Source organism: Mesoplodon densirostris, chromosome 1 (assembly GCF_025265405.1).
Source record: "Mesoplodon densirostris isolate mMesDen1 chromosome 1, mMesDen1 primary haplotype, whole genome shotgun sequence".
NCBI lineage: Eukaryota > Metazoa > Chordata > Mammalia > Artiodactyla > Ziphiidae > Mesoplodon > Mesoplodon densirostris.
This window is the reverse complement of record NC_082661.1, coordinates 122,425,160-122,452,746: the sequence shown is the minus strand read 5'-3', so window position 1 is coordinate 122,452,746 and position 27,587 is coordinate 122,425,160. Positions and strand designations below refer to the sequence as shown.

The following is a 27,587-nucleotide window of genomic DNA, read 5'->3' as shown; positions in this document are numbered from 1 at the left end:
ATATGTGTGCACATATCCATCTTTGATGGGCACAGTGTATAGAGATATATGTATATGACAAAATTAAGGGGCATGGGGATCTATTATCTATCTATATCTATCTATCTATATCTATTTACCTTATGATACTTAAGTGGTTAAACTGGTGTGTTTTTTTTAAACTGGTGAATTTTTATAGCTCCTTATACCACTGAAAAGGAAGTGATCAGTTAAATGAAGAAAATCAGTATCTGAATAGCCGAACCCTTTTAAGAAGCAACTAGCATAAAAGCTTCCTGTCCTATAAAGTCCAATTTCAAGGTTGACCAAGCAACTCCAGACTCTGTCTTGAACAACAAATTCTAAAGAATAATCCTGGGCCCTGGTACACACAGGCTGCCAAGTAGGCAATGACGTCTTATGCCGCAATCGTTGGAGGGAGGGGAGGGGTGGGTGGCACACTGGGCTTGTCAAAGTAAGCCCCGTTCCCCATCACTGCTCTTCACAAGAACTGAAAACAGCCAGACACACACGCACAAGTTTCATGTAGGAAAAAAAAAAAAAAAGACTCACCAAACTCATCGCATATGCTCTCATTTTCTATGAGAGTTGGGTGGTCAAAGGTGTCCCGACAGTACAGGATCTGAGGGTTCTTGCTGACCACTGCGATGCCCCCCAGGGCCAATGCAAACTGGTCCGTGAGAATGGAAGACGGCTTATCCTGGATGCGTTTCAGCATCGAGCGGTAGCGGCAGTACTGAGGGTAGCTGAGAACTATCACGTTCGTTTCTTCCTCGTCCTCCCCTAGACAAATGAGAAAACACTTCCATTACCCATTTCCCTCCAACAGAGAACTGTCATGGCCCTGGCATCATTTCAATGACCACCTCTGGTTTTGTACTAAAAATAGAGTCTTCAAAAAGACTCTTGTATCAGTTTATCTTTAGCACAGTTCGGCTACTGCCAGCATCCTCTCAGCACCATCACCCCTCCAGCTCCCTGAAAAAGCCTCAGGCAGAGAAAAGGAAAAGAGTGGGATGGATAACCCCACAGACAGATTACGCAATGCTTAGGTCACCGGCAAGGAGAACCAGAAAACAGTCTTGAAAGAAGCTGATGTATATATATATTTTAAGCATTAAAGGCATCACCGTTGGAAAAAATCAGAATTTTCTTGAGCTTCTTTATACTTCTTTCCACAGTTTGGTATTGCTTTTATTTTGGATTATGTCATCTTTCAGCGCTTAAAGGCCCTGTAAAGGTCATCTGGCCCCAGAGCGATGTCTGTGGGTCTAAAGAGCATCATCATCTGCTCTGGTGGTTGTTAGTTTTGCTCAACGAATATTTCTCATTCTCTTTATGGTCCTGTGGGAAGGCTGTACTTCCCTGCCCACTGAGGACAAACGGCTGTGTGACTCGTTCTGGCCAATGAAATATGGCAGTAGTGGGCGGCTCCTTTAAGAGCCAGTGTACAGCGGACCACACTCTCTCCCTCCCTTCGTTCTGGACACCTGTAATGTTTCAGACAGTGGCTACCCTGCCAGTCTTGGTCTTGAGTGAGGATAACACGGAGCAAAGCCCCTGGTTGGTCCTGAATGGATGTATAAACATAAGCACTTGTTGTTTCAAGTGAGACTGTGATTTGGAGGTTGTTTTTGCAGCATGATCTGTTTCAATGTGACTGATACATCCACCTTCCCCACCCTTCCCCCAACTCATGCCCCCTATCTTCTTTTTTTTTTTTTCTTGTGGTACGTGGGCCTCTCAGTGCCGTGGCCCCTCCCGTTGCGGAGCACAGACTCCGGATGCGCAGGCTCAGCGGCCATGGCTCACGGGCCCAGCCACTCTGCGGCATGTGGGATCTTCCCAGACCGGGGCACGAACCCACGTCCCCTGCATCGGCAGGCGGACTCTCAACCACTGTGCCACCAGGGAAGCCCCATACCCCCATCTTCTAACGTTTCTCAAATCCATCTGGTAACTTAGCACAACGCAGAGGACCACAGAGAGGACTCCCCAGGCATCTGTGTGAGAGCTCCATCAGGACCAACTTAACTCAGGAGAACGTTTCAGCAACTTTAATGAAACTCCCCCTTACAACGATCTTAATGCTTATTTACACCTCACCATATTAAGTGCTCATTTACAAAACCCAGATTCTGCACGCATGAATCCTTCCTTCATCTTAAGCTGGAGAAATGGTACCCCCTCCCTTTGGTATCCTGCCACCTGCACAACGTCAAGCTGCATTTAGGCTCCATGACCCAGTTTGCCATCGCTCTCTATAACCACGTCATCAGGGCCTTTGTAAGCAATTCCCAGATATGTCAGTTGCTTATCCAAAGGGAAAACACTCAATATTTCAAGCCTTTACCATGCTGCAGGGAACTGCACAAAACAGTTGTTAAGGATACCAACACTGTCGTGGCCATCTGGTAGCCAGTGGGAGACGAATGAGCAAGGACAGGACGTAATGATGGGACATAACCAGTACCAAAGGAAGGTGTGCGTGTGACCTTTTCAGATAGGAGGCCGTTACCCAGACGTATTTCTAATTACGTTCACTTAGTTCCTCAGGCTGGAGGCTTCTTCGAGAATGGAGACGTTTAGCTGCTTTCCACATGACATCTTTTAACGGTTTACGTTGCTTAGACTCCTGCCTGGCTTGTGGGTAGCCACTTCATCAGCTGGCACACTTAATTAAATGGAACTATGTCTACACTTAAAGCAAGTCCCCAGTGAAAAGTAGTTTTGAGATGCTGATCTATGTCCCAAGACATGCCAATTTGAGATTTTTACAGTAGATCAAGACACTAGTTCGTACTTTGGGTTCAAATCTGTGCTTTCTATAGAGTTAAAGCAAAAAAATGTTTTAGTGGAAATATCTACCTAACATCATCAGAACTCCAGAGTGTCTAAGTACCATTGGAAGAAGCAGCCCATAATGTGTCAATTGCATCATTACACTCTATTTGTCCAGGATGACCAAGATTTGTCCAAGATCGTCCAAGATGAGAGACAGGGGTATAACCATGAACCCTCAGGACTTATTTCAGCATGCTCAGCCCCTAATGCCATCCCCTGTACATAGTAAATACTGTTCAAATATCCGTTGATTCCAAACCTCTTGGCTTTCTGTAATGGGTGGGGGGTGGCAGGAAGCTGTACTAGTTTCTCCAAGAATTCTTGAATGAAATGGAGAAAGTCAGGCTTCTCAGGCTGAATAAAGGTGAAAAAAATGAATGCTTCAGAGTTAGCTTTATAGCAGAAGATGTCACCTGGACTCATGGGACCACCTCACTTCCTTCCTATCCCTTCATTCTCCTTCTGTTTTTCTCTGACTATTTTTCGTGATGATGCCACCTCTAGTTTCTTCTTAATTCTCTATTCTGGATGAAATCAGCCTCCTGGCTATGTTCTGTGCTTAGAAATGACTTTTTTTTTTTTTTAACTCCACCTCATCCTTCAAACATTTATCCCTCTTTCATCAGGCAGTTTCCAAAACACTAACCAACCCATGTGGTCCTGCTCTTTCTGACAGGAAAAAAAATAGCAAATTCCCTCTGACCCCAAGTCATGGAAACACATGCTATGATGTCCATTCATTCTGGAGACAGTATCTCTAAGAATGCTCCCAGGACCGCCCGCATCAGAATCACATAGCGGGGTGTAAAGAGGCAGACTCTGGGGCCCCAATGAGAACCTCTGACTCAGAATCCCTAAGGTTGGGGCCCAGACATTTATATTTTTAACAAGCTCCCAGATAGTTCACGCACATTAACCTTTGAAAACACTACCTGAGTTTTACTTACAGTTATTTATTCAGTTGGGCTTTGATCTCTCTCCTTTCTCTCTCTCTATATATATACTTTTTTTTCCTTTTTTTCCTGTTTTCAGGTATATGCTTCTATCCAAAACCCCAATGTACCTGAAACAGAATAAAGGACCAAATTCCCTTTCCTTGCCACTTTCCCAGGACTGTTTACAGGTATCACAGAAGACAGCGAATGTAAAAAAGCTCTCTTAACCAAAAATATGAGGAACTGAGGAACTGTTTTCTTGTTTAGGAAGCAGAGCAAAAATACTACTGCAATTTCTGGTGCTAATAATAAAACATTAAAATTTACAAAGGCCTTTCACATAGCATATCTTTTGTTTGTTTGTTTCTCACAACAACCCTATTAGTAGCATGACAAACTGTTAATTAATATTCCCTGACTTAGAGACAGGAAAGTTGAGGTTCAGACACCCAAGTGACTAGTCCAGGATCTCAAAGAACTAGAAAGTGATGGAGGTGAGACTATAACCCAATCTTTTAACTCCAAGTTTGATGAGCTTTTCATTATGACAAAATGTCACTAATAATAATAATAACATTCCTTAGGGTAATATCTTGATTACTTTTCCTATATGGGTGTGGCTGAAATAAAAGATTTTTCCTTTGACATATGATTATTACTGTTGTTGTTATTGCTGTGGAAGAGATTTAACTAATTTACAATATTAGGGATGAGGATGGTGGTCTGTGGTCAAGTAAAATATGAGACATCCGTTTCATCAAGAACTGTTGAATTCAGCCAGTTATAAGCCAGAATTATTCTACTCTGGTTAAGTTGACGGGTTCTTATTTTGGAACACTGAAATTCCCATTGTAACGATTTAACATTATTGACACACCTTTCATGTTTATCAACTTTCTACTTTCTATCCACATGATAGGAAATAAAGTCAACTCTAGGCTGTGCAAGCCTAGAACCCCTGCCCCTCGCTGAGAGGTTAGAGGCACAGCTGGGACCTGGTCTAATGTGGCAGTGCTTAGTGATCCCCCCCCCAAAAAAATTATTATAACTTTGTTGCTTATTAGCAGAACCATCCATTTGGACCAGAATTTTGGCATTGTTTGGACAGAGGCAAATTTCCAACCTTTCAATTAGATATTCCCAGAGGAGCTGCCTTTAATATTTACAAAAGCAGAGAAAGTCCATGAGACCCTCAGGACTCCTGTGAAGAGGTTAACAAGCATTCTAGGTGAGAGTCAAGAGAAAATCCAGAGTAAAGGTGAGATCTGGAAGAACCAACAATTCATCTAGGTCAACGTTTCCCTGAGTGAAGATACCCTGGATCTCTTCTTTGGAGTTTAGGCAGAAGTTTCTTGAACCGAAGAAACTTTTTTTTTTTTCCCAAGACAAAGTGTGGTCACCTTAATATGAAAGGTATGTACAAGAGAGTACAAAGCTGAGTTTGGAAGAGCTTTCCAGGTCTAAAATTCTATGATCCTATAACTTCCTTCTAAGCCTTTGCATTAACTTCTTCCTAATACAGCTACAAAAATATTAAATTGTTCAACAGCTGTCATATTTTATTTTGCCCTAGTACACTAAGAAACAAATAAAGCCAAACAACGTTTCAAGAATTCTTAAATTCCTCAGCTACTTCTTTCCTCCTATGCATTTCATACACACACAAACGAATACTCCTATGCAAAGTTATGCATGAAACAAGGGCTGACAGTAAACGCTGTGTAGGACATCTCCCCCTTCCCAATTCATAATAGGTCTAGCAGATAAATCTAAGAATGAATAAAGAGTGGATAAATTGCACATTTGTTTAGCAAGAGACAAACAAAGTGTTCCTGGAACAAAGATTTTCTTTCAGCCACACCCACATAGGAAAAGAAATCAAAGTATTACCCTAAGGAATCTTTCTCTAACACACTCTAGTTGGTTGGGTTATATATACATTACTTGATTTCTGTCAACAGAAAATGACCAGCAATAAATTACTGGTACCAAAGACTGAAATTTCAAACCGTAATTATGATATTAAACGTCATCCTGTTCTTCAAGTACCCCTCCACCAAAAAAAAAAAAGTGTGCCTATTTTCAAATGAAATATTCAAAGGGAATAAGAGTCCCCGAATTACTAAACCTGATTTCAACTTCAGTGAAAAGAACTTTGCCTATTAAAAGTTAATACCTAAAGTACACTGCTTGTAATGCTCAACCAAAATTACTCTAATCCTGCACTTATATCATAATTACACGTTTTGTTAACCTCTCTCAATGTCAATTTTTCACTTATTTATATGTTTTCAAAGTCCCAAACAGAATTCCACTGAGAAACTGTAATTATAACGTGAGACTCCACCCAAGCTTTTCAAACAGTAACTGTATACCATTGCTTTAATCCTCAGCGTTGGGCTGGGAGCGGGGAGAAGGTGGGGGGAGATGGTTTGAGCAGGCATTCATTCTGAATAGCACGTTGCTCAAGTCGTCTTTGTAAAAAGAGAGATGCATGAAATAGCAAACACAATGAATTAATGGAGCATTGACTTTCAAATATCCATAATGCTATTTTTTTAAATAGATAATGGTGGCCAAATGCACAGAAGGCTGAAAACATAAATTCCGGAGGAGAAATTTGCTTTTATCTCTTACACAACAATTTAGAAATGTAACTTTCTTTTTCATTCTGTGGGGAGGGAGGAGGGAAGGCTTGTTTCGGAAACATCACACTATTATGCTTACTGAAAACCACTATAATCTATTTCTAACATCACAGTAAGCTTAAAAAAATAAAAAAAACTTTAAAAAACCCTCGCACCAGGATTTTATAGAGCCTGGTGGAAAAAGTATGCATGTTCCTTCCTGCACCTAATTACCTCAACTGAAAAATCTGCCAAGTATTTTGCCCTTTAGTTCTCTTAATCGTATTAGGGCAAATGCATTTGGATGCCAATAGAAACAAACATTTAAAGATTTTCACTTAAAAGATTCCAAATATGTATGAAGGTTATGTTTGAGACACAATGTCCCTAGTCCTTCAAAGATGATATACAGTGTTCTTTTTTTTTCCCTAAGCAAATATGAATTTGCTCATGTTATAAAACTTGATGTCTAGTTTTGAGACTATTTAAGTAAAATAATGTCAATATGAGAGGCTCTTACAATGATTTATGCTTCTGTTACTTTATTACATTAGACATTCCTTTCTCAAAGCTTTATACTTTTCACTGTGCTCCTAGCAACGACCCAAGGCAAAGCATCAACTTTATATACCTGGCACCATTCCAATTCTTACTGCTATTGACAATTATTGAAGTTTCCACTTAATTGCTACTCTGCTGTGACACTGAATATTTGTCATAATTAGGCATTTCCTATTTTCCATCCATTCATTTTTGATTATTACTGAAAATGAAATTTTTTTATTCCAGAAAACCTAAGCATGAAAATTCTACAGATAAGAGTAGCTACAGCTGTTACTATCATTACCAACATTGTAACATGCAGCAAAAAAGAAAAAAAAGAAAAAAAAGAAAAGACTATAATTTCTCAGAAGGTAATTTTCCTTTCAGTCTAAGTGCTCTTATTCATCTTACAGTTACTCAATGATTTCCTGTTCTAATTACAGGACATTATACAGAAAGACGTTTGTAAAAGGAAAATGCAGCAGTGCATATGACTTAAATGGCCTGAATTGGTTGAAAGTGTTTAAAATTCACAGTTGTACATTAACTTTATCAATTCCTGATTACAATTCTGTGTAAACGTGTAATGTGTCCCTACATCTCTCATAAGGCAGTCAACCTAGTACCCAAAGTTAGTACACATCAAAGGGGAGAGTACAGTTGCAGTTAAACTGATGTTGAAGAGGGGGTGGGGGAAGATCCGTTTTTTGGGTTTTTCTTCTCACCAAAGCTGTTAAATTGGAGGCATGCCAAGATAAGGAATGGAAAATATTAATAATAAAAATAAATTAAATGCCCGATTAAAAGGGAGAGAGAACGAGATTCCACCCAGAATAGAAATGAAAATGCCACAAACTATTTCATAAAAACATACTGTGACGTAAATTGCACATCAGTATTGCACTGCTGTGGTTATTTTGAGAAATGGTTTGTACTGTAAGTCAGCTGGTGCTGCCCCACCCTTAATGATTTTGTAAGTCTCTACACAGTAAGCAAGTGGGGCAGCCCTGAGATGGCTAAGACAGAAAACAGACCTAGCCAAACAGAACTGACAATAAAAAGATAATGTACTTTTAACATAACAGAACAAGAAGATTGGTTTTATTAACTAAAAAAAAAACCCTACTTTAAATCGTCCCCAGCTTGCCATTTGTTTTGATAAATGGAAAGACAGATCTTCCCAGGATAGGCAACAAAAACATCACTGGAGAACTTATAAAAAGAGAATATGGGAAAATATGTCAGTGCATGGTTACAAACAGAACAAAGAATATTTCAAATGTAAAACCCAGGGTTTTAACCAGCTGTTTCCAAAAGCAAGCCACTTCGAATGGATGGACACACAAATATAAAAATATGTGTTAATATGTTAATATCAGCTTTTGCCCTATTACTGCTTCATCACTCAAAAAAAGAAGACAACAGAAAGCTAAACTAAAACCAAGCACTGCCATCACTTCAAGGAACAAATGAACCTACTAAGAGGCAAAGCCAGCTCCACAACCAAGGGTCCCCCAAATGGTCACTGAATTCTAAGCTGCATTCAAGAGCCATATATTTGTTCTAGAGAATTTTGTGTCTGATTCCCACATGGCTCATCTCAGCCAAATTTAAATGTCATACAAGACAGGGATTATGCAACAGGTGTATCTACTGGTGAGACCACATGGCTAGAATGATGCATAGGTAAAAGTGGTGACCATATTTGGGGTGTGATTCTAAGGGGCCTGACTTACCATAACCTGCCTCCCTTTCACAGGATTAACTGTTAAGCTACAGTCAACCATTCACTTTTAGTATCAATGAGTTTCAGTGTCTGAAGAAGAAAATATAAAGAACCCTTGAGACCCCCTAGGAGCCAGATCTTGGTCAAAATTTCTCCTACTCTAAAATTGTGTCAAAGAGATTAATTTATCCATTTATTTATTTACTAGTGACCCAGGTAAGGCTATTATACTGGATTTGAACTTAGTTCAACTCAACCCTCTCTTGCTTTACAGGAAGCTACTACTAAGATCCAGTTAGCCTCTCTGGTACCATGACAAAGTTGCTATAAGAGAAGGAAACTTGACCATCATTAGCACAACTGGTCTTAAAAATAATATTAACTTCTGCCATCTTTCCCCTTACAATATCTACACAGTTTTTTATTCTTATTTTGTAGCTTATGCCTGCCATCATTGCGAGAGTCACAATCCCATTTCTGCAGCAGCCATGTAAGCCTTTGACATTTGAGAGACCCTCCTGAACCCCCAAACTCAGGAATAAACCTAATTAAGGTGTGATACTGGACAGATCAATAGCTAAGTGATTAACTTCCACACATTTGTCTCTCAGCATGTAAGATCTGAATTTGTGCCTTAACAAAATGACATCACTATTTGTCATGACTTTCATGGACATGATTATTTCACTAGTCAACACTGATCAAAGTAAATGTCATCATTTCCAACATGGTTTGTATCAGGGGGAAAAATCTGTGTGTGTGGAGAACTAAACACCAAATGATGTAAGACTGATTAATATTGATTACCTAATGCTCGGCATTTTGAAGGCATTCTATACATATATACATACATACACATACATATATGTGCGTGTGTATATACATACACTATATAACAGGATATATATCTGGAAATAATATTATGTCATGGTATGGCTACTTTCATTAAAACTGTGCAGTCATTAAAAATACTAAAATCAAATAATATTTCAGGTCATGCAAAGATGTTTCTGTTATATTCAGTGAAAATAAGAAAGGTAAGAAATAATATATTCAGCCCCTTGTCTTTTGTTTAATAGCATTACTGAGATATAATTCACATACTAGATAATTCATCCATTTAAAATGCACAAGCTTTTAGTATATTCACAGAGTTATGCATCTATCACTACAGTCAAATTTAGAACATTTTCATTATCCCAAAAGAAACCCTAACCCCCCTCACTCCCACATCTCTTTGCCCCTCATCAGTCCTAGGCAATCACTAATCTACTTTCTGTCTCTATAGATTTGCCTATTCTGGACATTTAATATAAATGGAATCATACAATATGTGGTTCTTTTTGACTGGCTCCTCTCACTTAGCATAATGTTTTCAAGGTTCATACATACTGTAGATTGTATCAGTATTTCATTTCCTTTTACTGCTAAATAATATTCCATTGTATGGACATACCACATTTTATTTATCCTTTCCATCAAGAGATGAGACGTCTGGGTTGTTTCCACTTTTTGGCTATTATGGATAATGCTGCTATCAACATTTGAGTAAAAGTTTTTGTGTGGATATATGTTTTCATTTCTCTTGTGCATATACCTAGGAATGGAATTGATGGGTCATATGGTAATTCTGTGTTTGCCCTTTTGAGGAACTGTCAGACTGTTTTCCAACATGGCTACACCATTTTACATTCCCTCCAATAGTGTATGAGGTTTCTGATATCTGCACATCCTCGCTAACACTTGTTATTATTTGTCTTTTTGATAGCCATCCTAGAAGGTGTGAAGTGGTATCCCATGTTGTCTTGTTTAATGCTTAAAAATCACTAATAGGGCTTCCCTGGTGGCGCAGTGGTTGAGAGTCCGCCTGCCGATGCAGGGGACATGGGTTCATGCCCCGGTCCGGGAAGATCCCACATGCCGCAGAGCGGCTGGGCCCGTGAGCCATGGCCATTGAGCCTGTGCATCCGGAGCCTGTGCTCCGCAACGGGAGAGGCCACAACAGTGAGAGGCCCACATACTGAAAAAAAAAATCACTAATAGTGGGGTTCAGCTAGGTTATGAGATTATCTGGGATTCTTATTCTCCTTTGTTTGCCTGCATTTTAACTGTGCAATATTTTTTTTAAAGATGTGGACATCTGGCAAATTTATATGGAATTTCAAGAGATCTCAAGTAGTTAATCTTAAGAAAGAACAAAGTTGGAGGACTTACACTTTCCTATTTCAAAACTTACTACAAAGCTACAGTAATCAAAGCAGTGTGGTAATGGCATAAGGGTCAAATGTGATTGACAGAACAGGGAGTCCAGAAATAAACTTTCAAATGTGTCAACAAGGGTGCCAAGATCATTCAATGGGGAAAGGACAGTCTATTCAATAAATGGTGTCAGGAAAACTAAATTTTGATAGGAAAAGAATGCATTGGAACCCTTACCTCACACCACATACAAAAATTAACTTAAAATTGGTCAAAGACTCAAATTTAAGAGCTAAAACTACAAAACACAGGAGGAATCTTCATGACCTAGGATTTCACAATGGTTTCTTAAGAATGACACCAAAAGTGCAGGCAACAACAAGAACAAAAAAATAGATAAATTGGACTTTATCAACATTTGAAACTTTTCTGCACCAAAGGACACTATCAAGAAAGTGAAAAGACAATGCTCAGAATGGGAGAAAATATTTGCAAATCATATATCAAATAAAGATTAATATTCAGAATATACAAATAGCTCCTACAACAAAAAGACAAACAACCCATCTTAAAAGGACTTGAATAGATATTCCTCCAAAGAAGTTATAAAAATGACACATGAAAAAATGCTCAATATCATAACCATAATGAGATACTACTTCACACCTACTGGGATGGCTATTACTTTACAAATAATAAAACAAAAACAATAAACTCCAAGTGTTGGTAAGGATGTGGAGAAATTGGAACCCTCATATGTTGCTGGTGAGAATGTAAAATGGTTGTAGCTGCAGTGGAAAATAGTCTGGAAGTTCCTTAAAAAGTTACATATTGAATTACTATATGACCTAGTAATTCCACTCCTAGGTATATACCCCAAAGAATTGAAAACAAGAACTCAAACAGATACCTGTACATCAGTGTAACAGCAGCATTATTCACAAGAGCCAAAAAGTAGAAACAACTCAAGTGTCCAACAACAGATGAACAAATAAACAATGTGGTTATGCATACAATGGAATATTATTCAGCCATAAAAAGGAATGAAGTTCTGATACATGCTACAATATGGATAAACTTTGAAAACATTATGCTAGAGAAATAAGCCAGACAAAGGACAAATAATGTATGATTCTATTTCTATGAAGTATCTAGAATAGGCAAATTCTTACAGAGAGTAGAACAGAGGTTGCCAGGGGCTGGGGCTGAGGACAGAGGAAGGGAATAAGGAGTTATTGCTTAATGGGTAAAGAGTTTCTGTTTAGGATGATGAAAAAGCTGGAAATAGATACTGTTAATGGTTACACAAGACTGGGAATATACTTAATGCCACTGAATTGTATGCTTAAAAATGGTTACAATGGTAAATGTTATGTACATGTATTTTACACAATTAAAAAAAAGAGGGGGCTATCTGGCAAGGGTTATATTTTCTATGTGGATGCATTCTTAATTGCTTCTTGAAAGAAAAAGAGTAACTAAAATATAAACTCCTGGAGGGCACAGAATCAGTGCTCTAGTTTCTTGTTATCCCTCCTAGACCTTTGAAGGACCACTGACAAATGCAATTGCCTATAGAGAGTTTCGCAGTCAACATCTGAACCTTTTGTCAAACAGTAAGAGCAGTCATGTCATTAGTTCACTCTAGGATCTGGACCAGCAGCTCTTCCCAAAAGGCTGAAAGGATGTGGAGAAAGTCATCCACCAAACAGTGCTTTAGTCATTGGCTGGCATTAGATGATGGGGACTGAGGTTAGGCAGTCATCTCATTTTTGTGACTTTTAAAAAAATAATTGCACTGCTTGAGGAGTGTGTGGACCACCCTCAAAGAGCTGAGCCATCTCCAAACAACAGCACTGACTTCTGGGAGATCACATCCTCATGTGACAAGAGTTGCTTGGATTGCATTGTTTTCTTGCATATTATCATAGGCCTTCTGGAGTGGCTTAACAAGGAGGGCAAAGGCTTCTTTCTTCTACCAGTGGCTCATCATGAATCAGGGGACTTCAAACTGGTGAACCCCTGGACTGAACCTGCATAGGCATGGGACAGATGCTCAACATCTGTGTCACTCACTACTCCACTCATCTGCCTGAGAGTGAGTCTGCACTCAATACAGCCAATCTCCTTTACCCATCTACTGCCCCTGAGTCGTCTTATTATCACTAAAGAGACAAGTCAAAATACTGGTTTTGGAGAGGCCTCCTTTATTGATATATTAAGTCACCATAAACCATGAGCTTTGATCTTTCTCTTTTTTCACATATTTCCGTTAAAGGAGAAGCTTGGCAGTAGTGACAGAGTACTTTGGCCTGCGTTAAGATGCTCTGAATTCAGAAAAGCCAGAGCAATAAAGGTTAATGATGCTGATCCCTTTAAATGTAGCTGGAATGTTCTGTGAGGTTACCAGATTTTTAAAAATAAACTGCATGAAACCTAAGGATAAAAATTTTACATGATTTATATCAGAACTCTTGTACTTTAATAAATACAGACTCTAACACTTCAGATTTTATCCAATGATATATAATATTTATTCCAATAGTCAATCAGCATCTTATTTCATTCCATATCATGTTTAACATTTTCTACTGCCTATTAGCAAAAAATTCATTCAAATTTATGATAAAAATTTAAATGTCCTCTTAAAATTGGAAAAAGGCAAATACATGGTTTTTGAAAAACCTTGTACAGCAGGATTATTCAATAGAAACAATGTGAGCCAAGTATGTCATTAACATTAAAAAAAGAACAGGTGAAATTAATTTTAATAATCTATTTTATCTTTTTTAGCTCTAGTTTTTTACTACTAAAAGTAATAATTCAATGGACATTTTTGTCTCCCCCCTTTAATTGAGATATAATTGACGAGGCTTTTTGGTGGGGTTAATGGTCGACTCCGGTAGGGCTCATGCCAAGGGGTATTTCCCAGAACTTCTGCTGCCAGTGTCCTTGTCCCCGCGGTGAGCCACAGCCACCCCCCACCTCTGCAGGAGACCCTCCAACACTAGCAGCCGTGTGGCTGACAGGGTCTTGGTGCTCTGGCCGGGTGTCAGGGATGTGCCTCTGAGGTGGGAGAGTCGAGTTCAGGACATTGGTCCACCAGAGACCTCCCAGCTCCATGTAATATCAAACAGCGAAAGCTCTCCCAGAGATCTCCATCTCAACGCTAAGACCCAGCTCCACTCAACGACAAGCAAGCTCCAGTGCTGGACACCCTATGCCAAACAACTAGCAAGACAAGAACACAACACCACCCATTAGCAGAGAGGCTGCCTAAAATCATAATAAGACCACAGACACCCTGAAACACACCACCAGATGCAGTCCTACCCACCAGAAAGACAAGATCCAGCCTCAACCACCACAACACAGGCACCAGTCCCCTCCACCAGGAAGCCTACACAACCCACTGAACCAATCTTAGCCACTGGGGGCAAACACCAAAAACAATGAGAACTACGAACCTGCAGCCTGCAAAAAGGAGATCCCAAATACAGTAAGTTAAGCAAAATGAGAAGACAGAGAAACATACAGCAGATGATGAGGCAAGGTAAAAACCCACCAGACCAAACAAATGAAGAGGAAATAGGCATTCTACCTGAAAAAGAATTCAGAATTATGATAGTAATGATGATCCAAAATCATGGAAATAGAATGGAGAAAATACAAGAAACGTTTAACAAGGACCTAGAAGAACTAAAGAGCAAACAAACAATGATGGACGACACAATAATTGAAATTAAATATTCTCTAGAAGGAATCAATAGCAGAATAACTGAGGCAGAAGAACGGATAAGTGACCAGGAAGATAAGATAATGGAAATAACTACCACAGAGCAGAATAAAGAAAAAAGAATGAAAAGAGTTGAGGACAGTCTCAGAGACCTCTGGGACAACATTAAACGCACCAACATTCGAATTATAGGGGTCCCAGAAGAAGAAGAGAAAAAGAAAGGGACTGAGAAAATATTTGAAGAGATTATAGTTGAAAACTTCTGTAACATGGGAAAGGAAATAGTCAATCAAGTCCAGGAAGCACAGAGAGTTCCATACAGGATAAATCCAAGGAGAAACATGCCAAGACACATATTAATCAAACTATCAAAAATTAAATGCAAAGAAAAAATATTAAAAGCAGCAAGGGAAAACAACAAATAATATATAAGGGAATCCCCATAAGGTTAACAGCTGATCTTTCAGCAGAAACTCTGCAAGCCAGAAGGGAGTGGCAGGACAGATTTAAAGTGATGAAAGGGAAAAACATGCAACCAAACTTACTCTACCCAGCAAAGATCTCATTCTGATTTGACGGATAAATTAAAACCTTTACAGACAAGCAAAAGCTAACAGAATTCAGCACCACCAAACCAGCTTTACGACAAATGCTAAAGGAACTTATCTAGGCAGGAAACACAAGAGAAGGAAAAGACTTACAAAAACTAACCCAAAACAATTAAGAAAATGGTAATAGGAACATACATATTGATAATTACCTTAAATGTAAATGGATTAAATGCTCCAACCAAAAGACACAGAGTGGCTGAATGGATACAAAAACAAGACCCATATATATGCTGTCTACAAGAGACACTTCAGACACAGGGACACATACAAACTGAAAGTGAGGGGATGGAAAAAGATATTCCATGCAAATGGAAATCAAAAGAAAGCTGGAGTAGCAATTCTCATATCAGACAAAATAGACTTTAAAATAAAGACTATTACAAGAGACAGAGAAAGACACTACATAATGATCAAGGGATCAATCCAAGAAGATATAACAATTGTAAATATTTATGCACCCAATATAGGAGCACCTCAATACATAAAGCAAATGCTAACAGCCATGAAAGGGGAAACTGACAGTAACACAGTCATAGTAGGGGACTTTAACACCTCACTTTCACCAATGTACAGATCATCCAAAATGAAAATAAATAAGGAAACACAAGCTTTAAATGATACATTAAACAAGATGGACTTAATTGATATTTATACGACATTCCATCCAAAAACAACAGAATACACTTTCTTCTCAGGTGCTCATGGAACATTCTCCAGGATAGATCATATCTTGGGTCACAAATCAAGCCTTGGTAAGTTTAAGAAAACTGAAATCGTATCAAGTATCTTTTCCAACCACAACGCTATGAGACTAGATATCAATTACAGGAAAAAATCTGTAAAAAATACAAACACAAGGAGGCTAAACAATACACTACTTAATAACCAAGAGATCACTGAAGAAATCAAAGAGGAAATCAGAAAATACCTAGAAACAAATGACAATGAAAACACGATGACCCAAAACCTATGGGATACAGCGAAAGCAGTTCTAAGAGGGAAGTTTATAGCAATACAATCCTACCTCAAGAAACAAGAAACATATCAAATAAACAACCTAACCTTACACCTAAAGCAATTAGAGAAAGGAACAAAAAAAACCCAAAGTAAGCAGAAGGAAAGAAATCATAAAGATCAGATCAGAAATAAATGAAAAAGAAATGAAGGAAACAATAGCAAAGATCAATAAAACTAAAAGCTGGTTCTTTGAGAAGATAAAATTGATAAACCATTAGCCACACTCATCAAGAAAAAAAGGGAGAAGACTCAAATCAATAGAATTAGAAATGAAGAAGGAGAAATAACAACTGACACTGCAGAAATATGAAGGATCATGAGAGATTACTACAAGCAACTATATGCCAATAAAATGGACAACCTGGAAGAAATGGACACATTCTTAGAAAAACACAACCTTCCAAGACTGAACCAGGAAGAAATAGAATATATAAACAGACCAATCAAAAGCACTGAAAGTGAGACTGTGATTAAAAGTCTTCCAACAAACAAAAGCCCAGGACCAGATGGCTTCACAGGAGAATTCTATCAAACATTTAGAGAAGAGCTAACACCTATCCTTCCCAAGCTCTTCCAAAATAGAGCAGAGGGAGGAACACTCCCAAACTAATTCTACAAAGCCACCATCACCCTGATACCAAAACCAGACAAAGATGTCACAAACAAAGAAAACTACAGGCCAATATCACTGATGAACACAGATGCAAAAATCCTCAACAAAATACTAGCAAACAGAATCCAACAGCACATTAAAAGGGTCATTCACCAGGATCAAGTGGAGTTTATCCCAGGAATGCAAGGATTCTTCAATATATGCAAATCAATCAATGTGATACAACATATTAACAAATCGAAGGAGAAAAACCATATGATCATCTCAGTAGATGCAGAAAAAGCTTTTGACAAAATTCAACACCCATTTATGATAAAAACCCTCCAGAAAGTAGGCATAAAGGGAACTTACCTCAACATAATAAAGGCCATATATGACAAACCCACATGCAAAATCGTTCTCAAAGGTGAAAAACTGAAACCATTTCCTCCAAGATCAGGAACAAGACAAGGTTGTCCACTCTCACCACTATTATTCAATATAGTTTTGGAAGTTTCAGCCACAGCAATCAGAGAAGAAAAAGAAATAAAAGGAATCCAAATTGGAAAAAGAGATGTAAAGCTGTCACTGTTTGCAGATGACGTGATACTATACGTAGAGAATCCTAAAGATGCTACCAGAAAACTACTAGAGCTAATCAATGAATTTGGTAAAGTAGCAGGATACAAAATTAATGCACAGAAGTCTCTTGCATTCCTATACATTAATGATGAAAAATCTGAAAGAGAAATTAAGGAAACACTCTCATTTACCCCTACAACAAAAAGAATCAAATACCAATACCTAGGAATAAACCTACCTAAGGAGACAAAGACCTGAATGCAGAAAACTATACAACACTGATGAAAGAAATTAAAGATGATACAAACAGATGGAGAGATATACCATGTTCTTGGATTAGAAGAATCAACATTGTGAAAATGACTATACTACCCAAAGCAATCTATAAAGTCAGTGCAATCCCTATCAAAATACCAATGGCATTTTTCACAGAACTAGAACAAAAAATTTCACAATTTGTATGGAAACACAAAAGACCCCAAATAGCCAAAGCAATCTTGAAAATGAAAAACGGAGCTGGAGGAATCAGGCTCCTGGGCTTCAGACTATACTACAAAGCTACAGTCATCAAGACAGTATGGTACTGGCACAAAAACAGAAGTATAGATCAATGGAACAGGATAGAAAGCCCAGAGATAAACCCACGCACATATGGTCACCTTATTTTTGCTAAAGGAGGCAAGAATGTACAATGGAGAAAAGACAGTCTCTTCAATCAGTGGTGCTGGGAAAACTGGACAGCTACATGTAAAAGAAGGAAATTAGAATACTCCTTAGCACCATACACAAAAATAAACTCAAAATGGATTAAAGACCTAAATGTAAGACCAGACACTATAAAACTCTTAGAGGAAAACATAGGCAGAACACTCTATGACATAAATCATAGCAAGATCCTTTTTGACCCACCTCCTAGAGAAATGGAAATAAAAACATAAGTAAACAAATGGGACCTAATGAAACTTAAAAGCTTTTGAACAGCAAAGGAAACCATAAACAAGTCGAAAAGACAACCTTCAGAATGGGAGAAAATATTTGCAAATGAAGCAACTGACAAAGGATTAATCTCGAAAATTTACAAGCAGCTCAATATCAAAGAAACAAAAAACCCAATCCAAAAATGAGCAGAAGACCTAAATAGACATTTCTTCAAAGAAGATATACAGATTGCCAACAAACACATGAGAGGATGTTGAACATCGCTAATCATTAGAGAAATGCAAATCAAAACTACAATGAGGTATCACCTCATGCCAGTCAGAATGGCCATCATCAAAAAATCTGCAAACAATAAATGCTGGAGAGGGTGTGGAGAAAAGGGAACCCTCTTGCACTGTTGGTGGGAATGTAACTTGATACAGCCACTATGGAGAACAGCATGGAGGTTCCTTAAAAAACTAAAAATAGAACTATCACAAGACCCAGCAATCCCACTACTGGGCATATACCCTGAGAAAACCATAATTCAAAAAGAGTCATGTACCAAAATGTTCACTGCAGCTCTATTTACAATAGCCAGGACATGGAAGCAACCTAAGTGTCCATCAACAGATGAATGGCTAAAGAAGATGTGGCATATATATACAATGGAATATTACTCAGCCATGAAAAGAAATGAAATTGAGTTATTTGTAGTGAGATGGATGGACCTAGAGTCTGTCATAGATAGTGAAGTAAGTCAGAAAGAGTAAAACAAATACTGTATGCTAACACATATATATGGAATCTAAAAATAAAATGGTTCCGAAGAATCTAGGGCCAGGACAGGAATAAAGACGCAGATGTAGAGAATGGACTTGAGGACACAGGGAGGGGGAAGGGTAAGCTGGGACGAAGTGAGAGAGTGGCATGGACATATACACACTACCAGATGTAAAATAGATAGCTAGTGGGAAGCAGCTGCATAGCACAGGGAGATCAGCTCAGTGCTTTGTGTCCACCTAGAGGGGTGGGATAGGGAAGGTGGGAGGGAGACGCAAGAGGGAGGAGATATGGGGATATATGTATATGTATGCTGATTCACTTTGCTATAAAGCAGAAACTAACATACCACTGTAAAGCAATTATACTCTAATAAAGATTTAAAAAAAAAAAAAGCAATAGACTCATTCAAGAGTCAGAAAAGGAAAAAATAAAATAAAATGACTTTTTGTATGGTTTGGTCACTAAAAAAAAAAGAGAGAGATACAATTGACATATAACATAATTTAGTGTGTACAACATTATGATGATATACATAGAATGAAAACATTTTGTCTCATGTCATGGCATAAGTGCAAGTGTTTCTCTACGGTACTTTTTTTTAATTAGTTTATCTAAATACATCATAAACATTATCTCAATGCATGAGCAATATAAAGAATTACTAATGAGATATTTTACATTATTTTTTCATATTAAGTGTTAATAATCTGTATTTTACATTTACAGCATCTCAACTGGTACAAGCCACATTTCAGGGCTTTATAGCCACACGGAGCTCATGGCTGGCATACTGGACGGCATAGCTTTAGAGAGTCCACTGGGAAAGAAATGTGAAGACCACTGTGTCAGACAACTCAGGCCTAAAAAGGCAGCTGGGGCGACTGGGGCTGTTCTGGGTACCCAGTGCAGTCCTCACGGTGCCTTTCAGTCCTGGACTCCAGGACCCTACCATCTTAAGTAAAAAGGTTCAGAAACCCAGCTGGGAGAAGAGAGCAAAGCAGGAGGAAAAGCCACTGTTGTGGCTGTTATTTCATTGTTCTAATAACCAAAACCCCAACAAAGGCCAGAGGTAGCAAGCAACCTTGTGTCACTGTTTCAGTAGAGATCCTTGCTTGCCACCTTTGGTTTCTGGTGAATGATAAAAATCAATTCAAAGTTAAAAAATTAAAAGCTTCAACTATAAAAGCTGGAGAGAGCCCTCTCCTCTGGGTTCTATCTATTCTCCTGCTGTAACGAGCTACAAGTTCCCCTGGTGCCATGTCCGCAAACCATCTGTTCTGTTTTCTGACACAATAGCAGGAGAACATCAGTTCTTCAGAATGGGTATATTTTTTATCTTTTTTTTTCCTAGTGTGCACAATACAAAAATTCGTTTAACATCTGAAGGAAAGAGATACTTATTAAACCCAATGGAAACTGAAACCACTATTCAATCTCACAGCAACGCAGTCATATAAAACTCTGGCACCTTCTAATGCGTTCTCACAGCACAGCGTGGGAGAACATCACTGCAAGCCAATGATGCGGATATGCTGTTTTACTTCCTTTTGTACAGTGTTAGCGGTGAGTATGCTGATGTAAGACATTAGGAGGAAGAATCTGGTTTATTCACATTTCCCATAATACCCATCATCTGCTGAAAATCATTTCCACTGCACATGTCTTCCTTTCCCTGATCTCTAATATCCAAACCTACTTCCCTCTTCTCATAAAAGTCACAATAAACAAATTGCTGGTGACTAATGTATTAATTCCAGTAATAATTCTGCGGATTCATACCACGAGTTACCAGTGCTACAGATCTCTGTTCTGGGCCCCTCTTAAGATATTTCTGTGGCATGGTTTATGTTAGAGCATGGATTGACAAATTATGGGCCAAATTCAGCCTGAAGCCTCTTTTTGTAAATAAAGTTTTATTGCAACACAGTCATGCCTCTTCGTTGACGTATTGTCTATGGCTGCTCCCACATTATAGCGGTGGAGTTGCGGAACCTCTGTTCTGGAGAACAAATGACTGCTTCCAGAAATCTATCTTGGGTCACTGATATCAGCTTAATTCCTATAATTCCTAAAATACAGTTACCCTGTGACACTACACTGAACTTTATTTGTTCATGTTGGGCTCCCCTTTCTAGACTGTGGGTTCTTGGAAGGGCAGGAACTGGGTACCATGTCTGAATCCCTAACATCGTAGATACAAGTGAAGCACATGGTAGGCTTTCAGTTGATGTTAATTTCAATTCATGTTTCAAATTAGTGTTTTCTGGTTATTCACTGTTCCTCGTCCCCTACTTCTACCCTAACCCTGATCCACTTCCTAAGCCTATCGACCTTGCTGTGCGACCCCTGAAGGTTGTATCACGGGTCTCCCTTGCACCCTGGCTTTCGCTTAGTTCAGCAGATAGAAGACACCGGCAAGATGGCAGGTGGTGGGAAAGAGAGAACTTGGGGTATTTCTTCCCTGCTCCCTTCCAACTTTGGCACCACAGCTCTGGCCGTGGCTGCAGACCTGCACCACTGCAGCTCCCCCGTGACTCCTGCTTCCATGGGAACCCCTCTTGATTCTGCTGTTACAGCCCCTGGGTTACAGCCTCAACAGCCCCTCTTGGTTCTCTTCACTTTAACCAACCTCCATAAATCTTCTCTTCGTTAATGTCTCTCCAACTGAACCCTGAGAGGAAATCTGTTTCTGCCTCAACCTGGAAAGATACTTCTCACTTCAGGTTGTAGGTCCCCATACTCAGAGGTTAAATGAAAACCAAGAAATGACACGTGTTCTGTGGACAATCACATTAGAACCACCGAGGGGCTTGCTGAAATAGAGTCCTGGGCCCCCCTCCTGCCACAGTGAACGAGGATGCCTGAGCTGCGTCTCTGGATTAGTGCTTTTTAACAGCTACCCCTGTTGTTGTCATGCACCTATTGAAACAGATGAAGACATTCAGCTGTGGGGGGCAGGATGAAAATAAGAAACAGAAAACCAGTTGGAAGCAACTACAGAGTATCTGAAAGGTCCTGAGGTCAGCTGTATAAATATGGAAGTGTTAAGCTAAAAAGGAGGTCGGAGCTCTTTATCAGAAGGTCACAGGGAGTGCTGACGCTAAACACAGCAATTACCCGTTTCTCTTGGTAACACAGGTAAGCCCTTTCAAGGCTCCACATTTCAAAATCACATATTCCATAAGATTGGCTTCAACAGTTTACCTTCTCATGGGTACCAGCACAGTGGTGAGCAGAAAGATCAATTGCTTGGAGACTTTGGAAACCATGAGCCCTGTAAGTTCGATCATTTGTAGAAGAATTCAACAAGGTAGCAAGTGTGAAAGACAGAGCAGCAGGGCAAGGTGTTTACTAAAGATGTGATCTGGGAAATGATGGCCTCTCAGAACCTTGGTTTCCTAACTCAGAAAATGGGCATAAAAATTGTGCTTCCTGGGAGGATACGTGAGTTAAAAGAAAGTACTGAGGCTGGTGTAGGGCAAATGCTCTATAGATCTTCACCATTATTACTGCTTTGAAAGTCACCCCCCCAAATATTCCAAAGAACACTAGCTCCTGGGGAGAGAAAGGAGCATATTACCAAGTGTTGTATGGAAAAAGGGTCCCATAGTATGGAAAACACTGAATTTAACAGTTACACAGACAGTCTCCTTGGGGCCTTTAACAAGCTAAGGGGCGTTTTAGCCTACAGGAGGGAATATGCTGCCTTTCCTGAATTTATTTTACCATGAAATTCTCTCTCACTTGCTTCTTACCCACCCACCCCCATGCTTCTTTTGGTCATTCATGGCTCACCTCAACAGGCTAGTGTTGAGGTGTCTCTGATCACATTTTGGGGACTACCCACTCAACTGTTGGGACTATGTACCCAAATATTGATTATAGCAATTCCCCAGCTCCCTTCATGCCCCTCCAGCACGCACACCCTGCTTAATGCTGTATAATTACAAGTAGTTTATTGTGCATAGTATAGTCACACTATAACATTTGTATAACAATGTATAACATTGTATAACACTCTGGAATGTATAACGCCCCTTCACGAGCTTAGATTCACTTAATCCTCCCAGAACCCCCCTTGAAGTCTATATGGATACCCCTGTTTTATACAAGAGGACATGGAAACACAATGAGGTGAATGACTGGCCCAAGGTCACCCACCTACTGTCAGGGACAGGTCATTGGGCATTAAATGTCACACCATGCCATCACATCCCACCTGCCTTCTTCTTGGTCCCAAACCTCTGAGAGGGGTTCCGGCAGATTTGTGGGAACCTGAGAGCCTCTCTAAGACTGTCCAGTGGGCTGGTGGCCTTGAGAATCCTCGTGATTTCATGAACTAATGAGAAGCAAACTTCTCATTTCAGGTTGTACTATTAAAGTAGCCTTTCCGGTCTCATGTCTCCAGTCTCAAAACAATCCCCCAAGTGAAGCTAGATTTTGCCATATTTGGAAGATAATCTCAGAAAGAGATTGCTGGTGTATAAAACACTCTTCTTCATCAGCACACTTCTCCACTTTTAACCCCCCCAGGGAGCAAATTTTAGGCTCAGTGAAGCCAACAGTACTATTTTTCTCTATTACCTCCCCTGTTTGGGTCCCAGGACAAAGACCCACAAGCCATTCCACCCTCATCACACACACAGCTCACACAACTGCACCCTCTGCATCACTGAAAAGATAGCATTCGACATCAAAATGGCCATCTGTCCACGGACTGGTCAGACACCACTTCCTGTGGCTTAGAAGGTAGCAAGCGGCAGGAGGGACAAAGATCAAAGAGCTAGTGGCCCTCCCTGAAGGATGTGCAGCCTAGTAGAGGCGGCGGACATGCGAACAAGCATGCCAGTAAATGCTCTGACGAGAGCCACAAGAGAGGAGGCAGATCCTTGGTACCGAAGGAGTGTCAAGAAGGGCTTCCGAAAGAGAGAGCTCGAGCTGAGGTTTGAAACACTCTCTAAGCATATAAAGCACACAAACACTCTCTAAACACTAAGCACACAAACACTCTCTAAAGCATATAAAGACACCATCCCTCCCTGAGCCCCTTCTGTGTGGCGGTCATGAACACATCTCTCTCCTCCTCTAGACAACCCTATAGGAAGTTATTATTATCCCCATTTTCCAGGTAAGGAGACCGACACACAAAAAATATTAAGTGACCCTTAGCCATCACACTGCTAAGGAGGCTGGAGAATGGATCTGAGCCCAGGTCTGCCTGCCGCGCGGATTCAAAAGGACAGAGTGGTGGTGGGTAAAACAGTTCAAACAAAAGGAGGTTTTAAAAATGCAATTTGGAATCTGACCAGGTTTACACAGAAGAAAACCAGATACATTGGCTATGTTGCCTACAATTTGTTTATTTATTTTCAAATTTAATTATTTATTTATTTTTGGCTGCATTGGGTCTTCGTTGCTGCGCACAAGCTTTCTCTAGTTGCGGCGCGCAGGCTTCTCACTGCAGTGGCTTCCCTTGTTGCAGAGCATGGGCTCTAGGCACCCGGGCTTCAGAAGTTGTGTCACGCGGGCTCAGTAGTTGTGGCATGTGGGCTTCAGTAGTTGCAGCACGTGGGCTCAGTAGTTGTGACTTGAGGGCTCTAGAGCACAGGCTCAGTAGTTGTGGCGCACGGGCTTAGTTGCTCCACGGCAGGTGGGATCTTCCCGGACCAGGGTGTGAAGCCATGTCCCCTGCATTGGCAGGTGGATTCTTAACCACTGCGCCACCAGGGAAGTCCCTGTGGCCTACAATTTAAATGCCTCCTTTTTCATTTTTATTTCTGGCACTTGGCTTGCCAGCTTTCATCTGAGCAAGCCCTGCACAGTCCATCCACATAAACAGTCGAGATGTCTTTTAATAATGAAGGATATTATTAATATATTTTGCCTCAACTGAAATGCAAACCCAATTTGATTTTTTCCTCAGGTGGGATGTGGACAGAGAACATCCAGATAATAGGTGTTGTTCACGAGGCCAAGACAGAACCAATATTTTGTAGCTAAATGCCATTCACAAAGCACAATTTAACAGCTCCGTTTAGTGACTCTTCAAAATCAAGATGATTTCAACAAGCTCTGAACACCAGCCAAGATGTCACCAAAGTATACTTAAATACCAGCAAATATTATGTAAGAAAAAAATTCCAAGTTTGTCTCCTTCTCTGACTTAAGAAAGTCACCCTCTCTCCTACCTTTAGACAAAGCCATTGCAATTCTTCAATTCTCAACAGTAGGAGGAAGGGAAGGCTCGCATGAGGAAACAGAGCTCAGTTTTTGCCGAAAATTAGCATCCATCTTCCACCAACTCTTCTTATTGGCTGTTAAGCTTTAAGGTCCTTACTTCAAGTTGAGTGGGACACGCCTAACACCCTTTTCTTGCACCAGTAACAAATCTTAAAGCTTAGAGGACCTCCAACACCAGTTATTCTACGGATTTAGAGGCACACGTGAGTAGCGTCTGAAGGAGCCTCGATACTTCAAAGACAAATAGGAAGCCCTGAGACTCATCAGCCTCCTCTACCTTTCCCCAGCCTTCAAATCAGTCAGATTATTTAAAGTCATCATGTTCTTTCTGTCGAAAAACATTTCTAGATTAAAAAGCAACATAATTTACCACCTTGGGTGGTATTTCCTATTTTAAGTTTGCTAATGCTTTGAAATCTAGAGATAAAAATCTCATCCTCCCATGCGCAAGAAGAACCAAAATAAGGGGCTTCCAAGGCTGCCCTGTCCCCAGGAGGGCTGCATCTCCTGTCACCTTTCTCTAAGAGAGCAGGACTTCAGAGCTTGGACAAACATCCTCATGCACAGGTCAGTGAAAGAGATGCTTCCAATAGTATTTTCCCACCACGTGATATCTTGGGTTAAGATGCTCTTTTATAAAGTGTTCCTCAATGAGTTACTCCTTCACACGTAACCATGACGAGACCAGGTTTCTTCGGCCAGAAGAAACAAGTGTTTCTTTTATCTTTGCTCACACATTCTTTAAAAAAAATTTGTTTTTAATTTTAGAACGAAAACATAAATAAATCCTTGTAAAAGGTAATGTGAAGACTCCGCTTGACCTCACAAACCCTCCAACTTTAAGGGAACTTTCCACTTTGACTTCAATAGAGGCTTCTTGAAAACTGGAAAACTGCTGGTCTCAAGACAAGAGGGGGTCTGGAGGACGAGGGGGGAGATCTGGTCCAGTGGTTCCACTTGGTTCGGAGGTGTGTCCGACTCTTTCAAAAATCACGGTGGAATAACAGCTCTCTTAATTCTGCCAGAGTGCAATTCACTTAATACAGACCCCAAAAGATCTTCCCTGTATGGCGCACTGAGACACGCCAGAGCACACAGCGAAACGCCAGCCTGTGTGAGGATCCCCAGCTCCATGTAACCCCAACTCTAGCTGTGAGACCGCTTCTTCCAACACATGGAGAAGTGAGAATAATTACATTTTGTTCAAAGTGTCTCATTACATTGATTTAAATAAGATTTCTAAACCTGCAAAGAGAAAAACATTGTGAAAGGCCATTTGTTTCAAACAAGCCTCTATGAAGATGGTTAGTGAGACCCTTCAGAAACTCAGGCTGCTGGGGACCAAAGTCATCTCCTCTTCTGAGAACGGCTGACAGAAGATAATGGAATTTAGTCACACCCACATCAGGTGTTTCTTTTCTGCTTAATGTAGAATCTAACAGACAGGTGTTAAGAGACCTGGGCTGAGGAATATTCAGCCTACCTTTGAGGAGATGGTAAACCTGATGAACTTGCTTCATCTCTGAGGACATTCAAGTGCTACTGACTTGGAATCATTTTCTGAGATCTCACACTCCTGGACAGGTAAGATACAGTCCGGTTTGCAAAATGCCGATCACGCTTCCTGATGTTTATTATATTAACACTGCCATCTTTGCGATGCTTGATGCCAAACTAAAGGAAAATGCATATTAAAATCCTCAGGCTCCCAGTCAGAATGTTCAGTGATCAAACACTGTCCTCCTGGAGTCCAACTGCTTTGTATTGAACATACACTATTGACAGGCAAGTGCTAAGCCTTTAATGTGTATTTAATCATTGCAGCAACCCTAGGAGGGTCATGTTTACCGCTTCCATTTTACAGATGAGGAAACTGAGGCTTAGAGAGATTAGGCGGCTTGGTCAAGGTCACTCTGGAACCCAAGTCTGTCTGATTCCATAGCCCCCAGTCATAACCACTTCTTAGGACTTCTGAGAGAAGCCTACACCCAGATAAGCCTGTGACACAAAGGGACCTGCCACTGAAGCAGCGCTGAGAACGGAGCTGTGGGCCATGCACTGGGCAGCGGATATGCACGAGGAGCAGCCTATTCGCTGAGAGACGATACTTGGGATCCAGGAATCATATAGAGATGGAGGGCTGGAGTCGCTGTCCTGGGAAGCCACGAGCCTCCCCTTCCCTGCTCAGGGTCAGGGTCAGCACAGAACCTGCCACCTCGGAGGACCCATTC

The 27,587-nt window shown here is 40.1% G+C and overlaps 1 protein-coding gene across 3 annotated transcripts in view; it reads right to left on the bottom strand.

The window, feature by feature from the left end:
- ARID5B (AT-rich interaction domain 5B) overlaps nucleotides 1–27,587 on the bottom strand; it is a 192,500-nt gene that overhangs the window by 98,296 nt on the left and 66,617 nt on the right. For all 3 annotated transcript variants that reach the window (XM_060108803.1, XM_060108810.1, XM_060108807.1), the window contains one exon: nucleotides 553–783. In XM_060108803.1, the coding sequence (XP_059964786.1) occupies nucleotides 553–783 (231 nt within the window). The remainder of the gene's footprint in view (nucleotides 1–552; nucleotides 784–27,587) is intronic.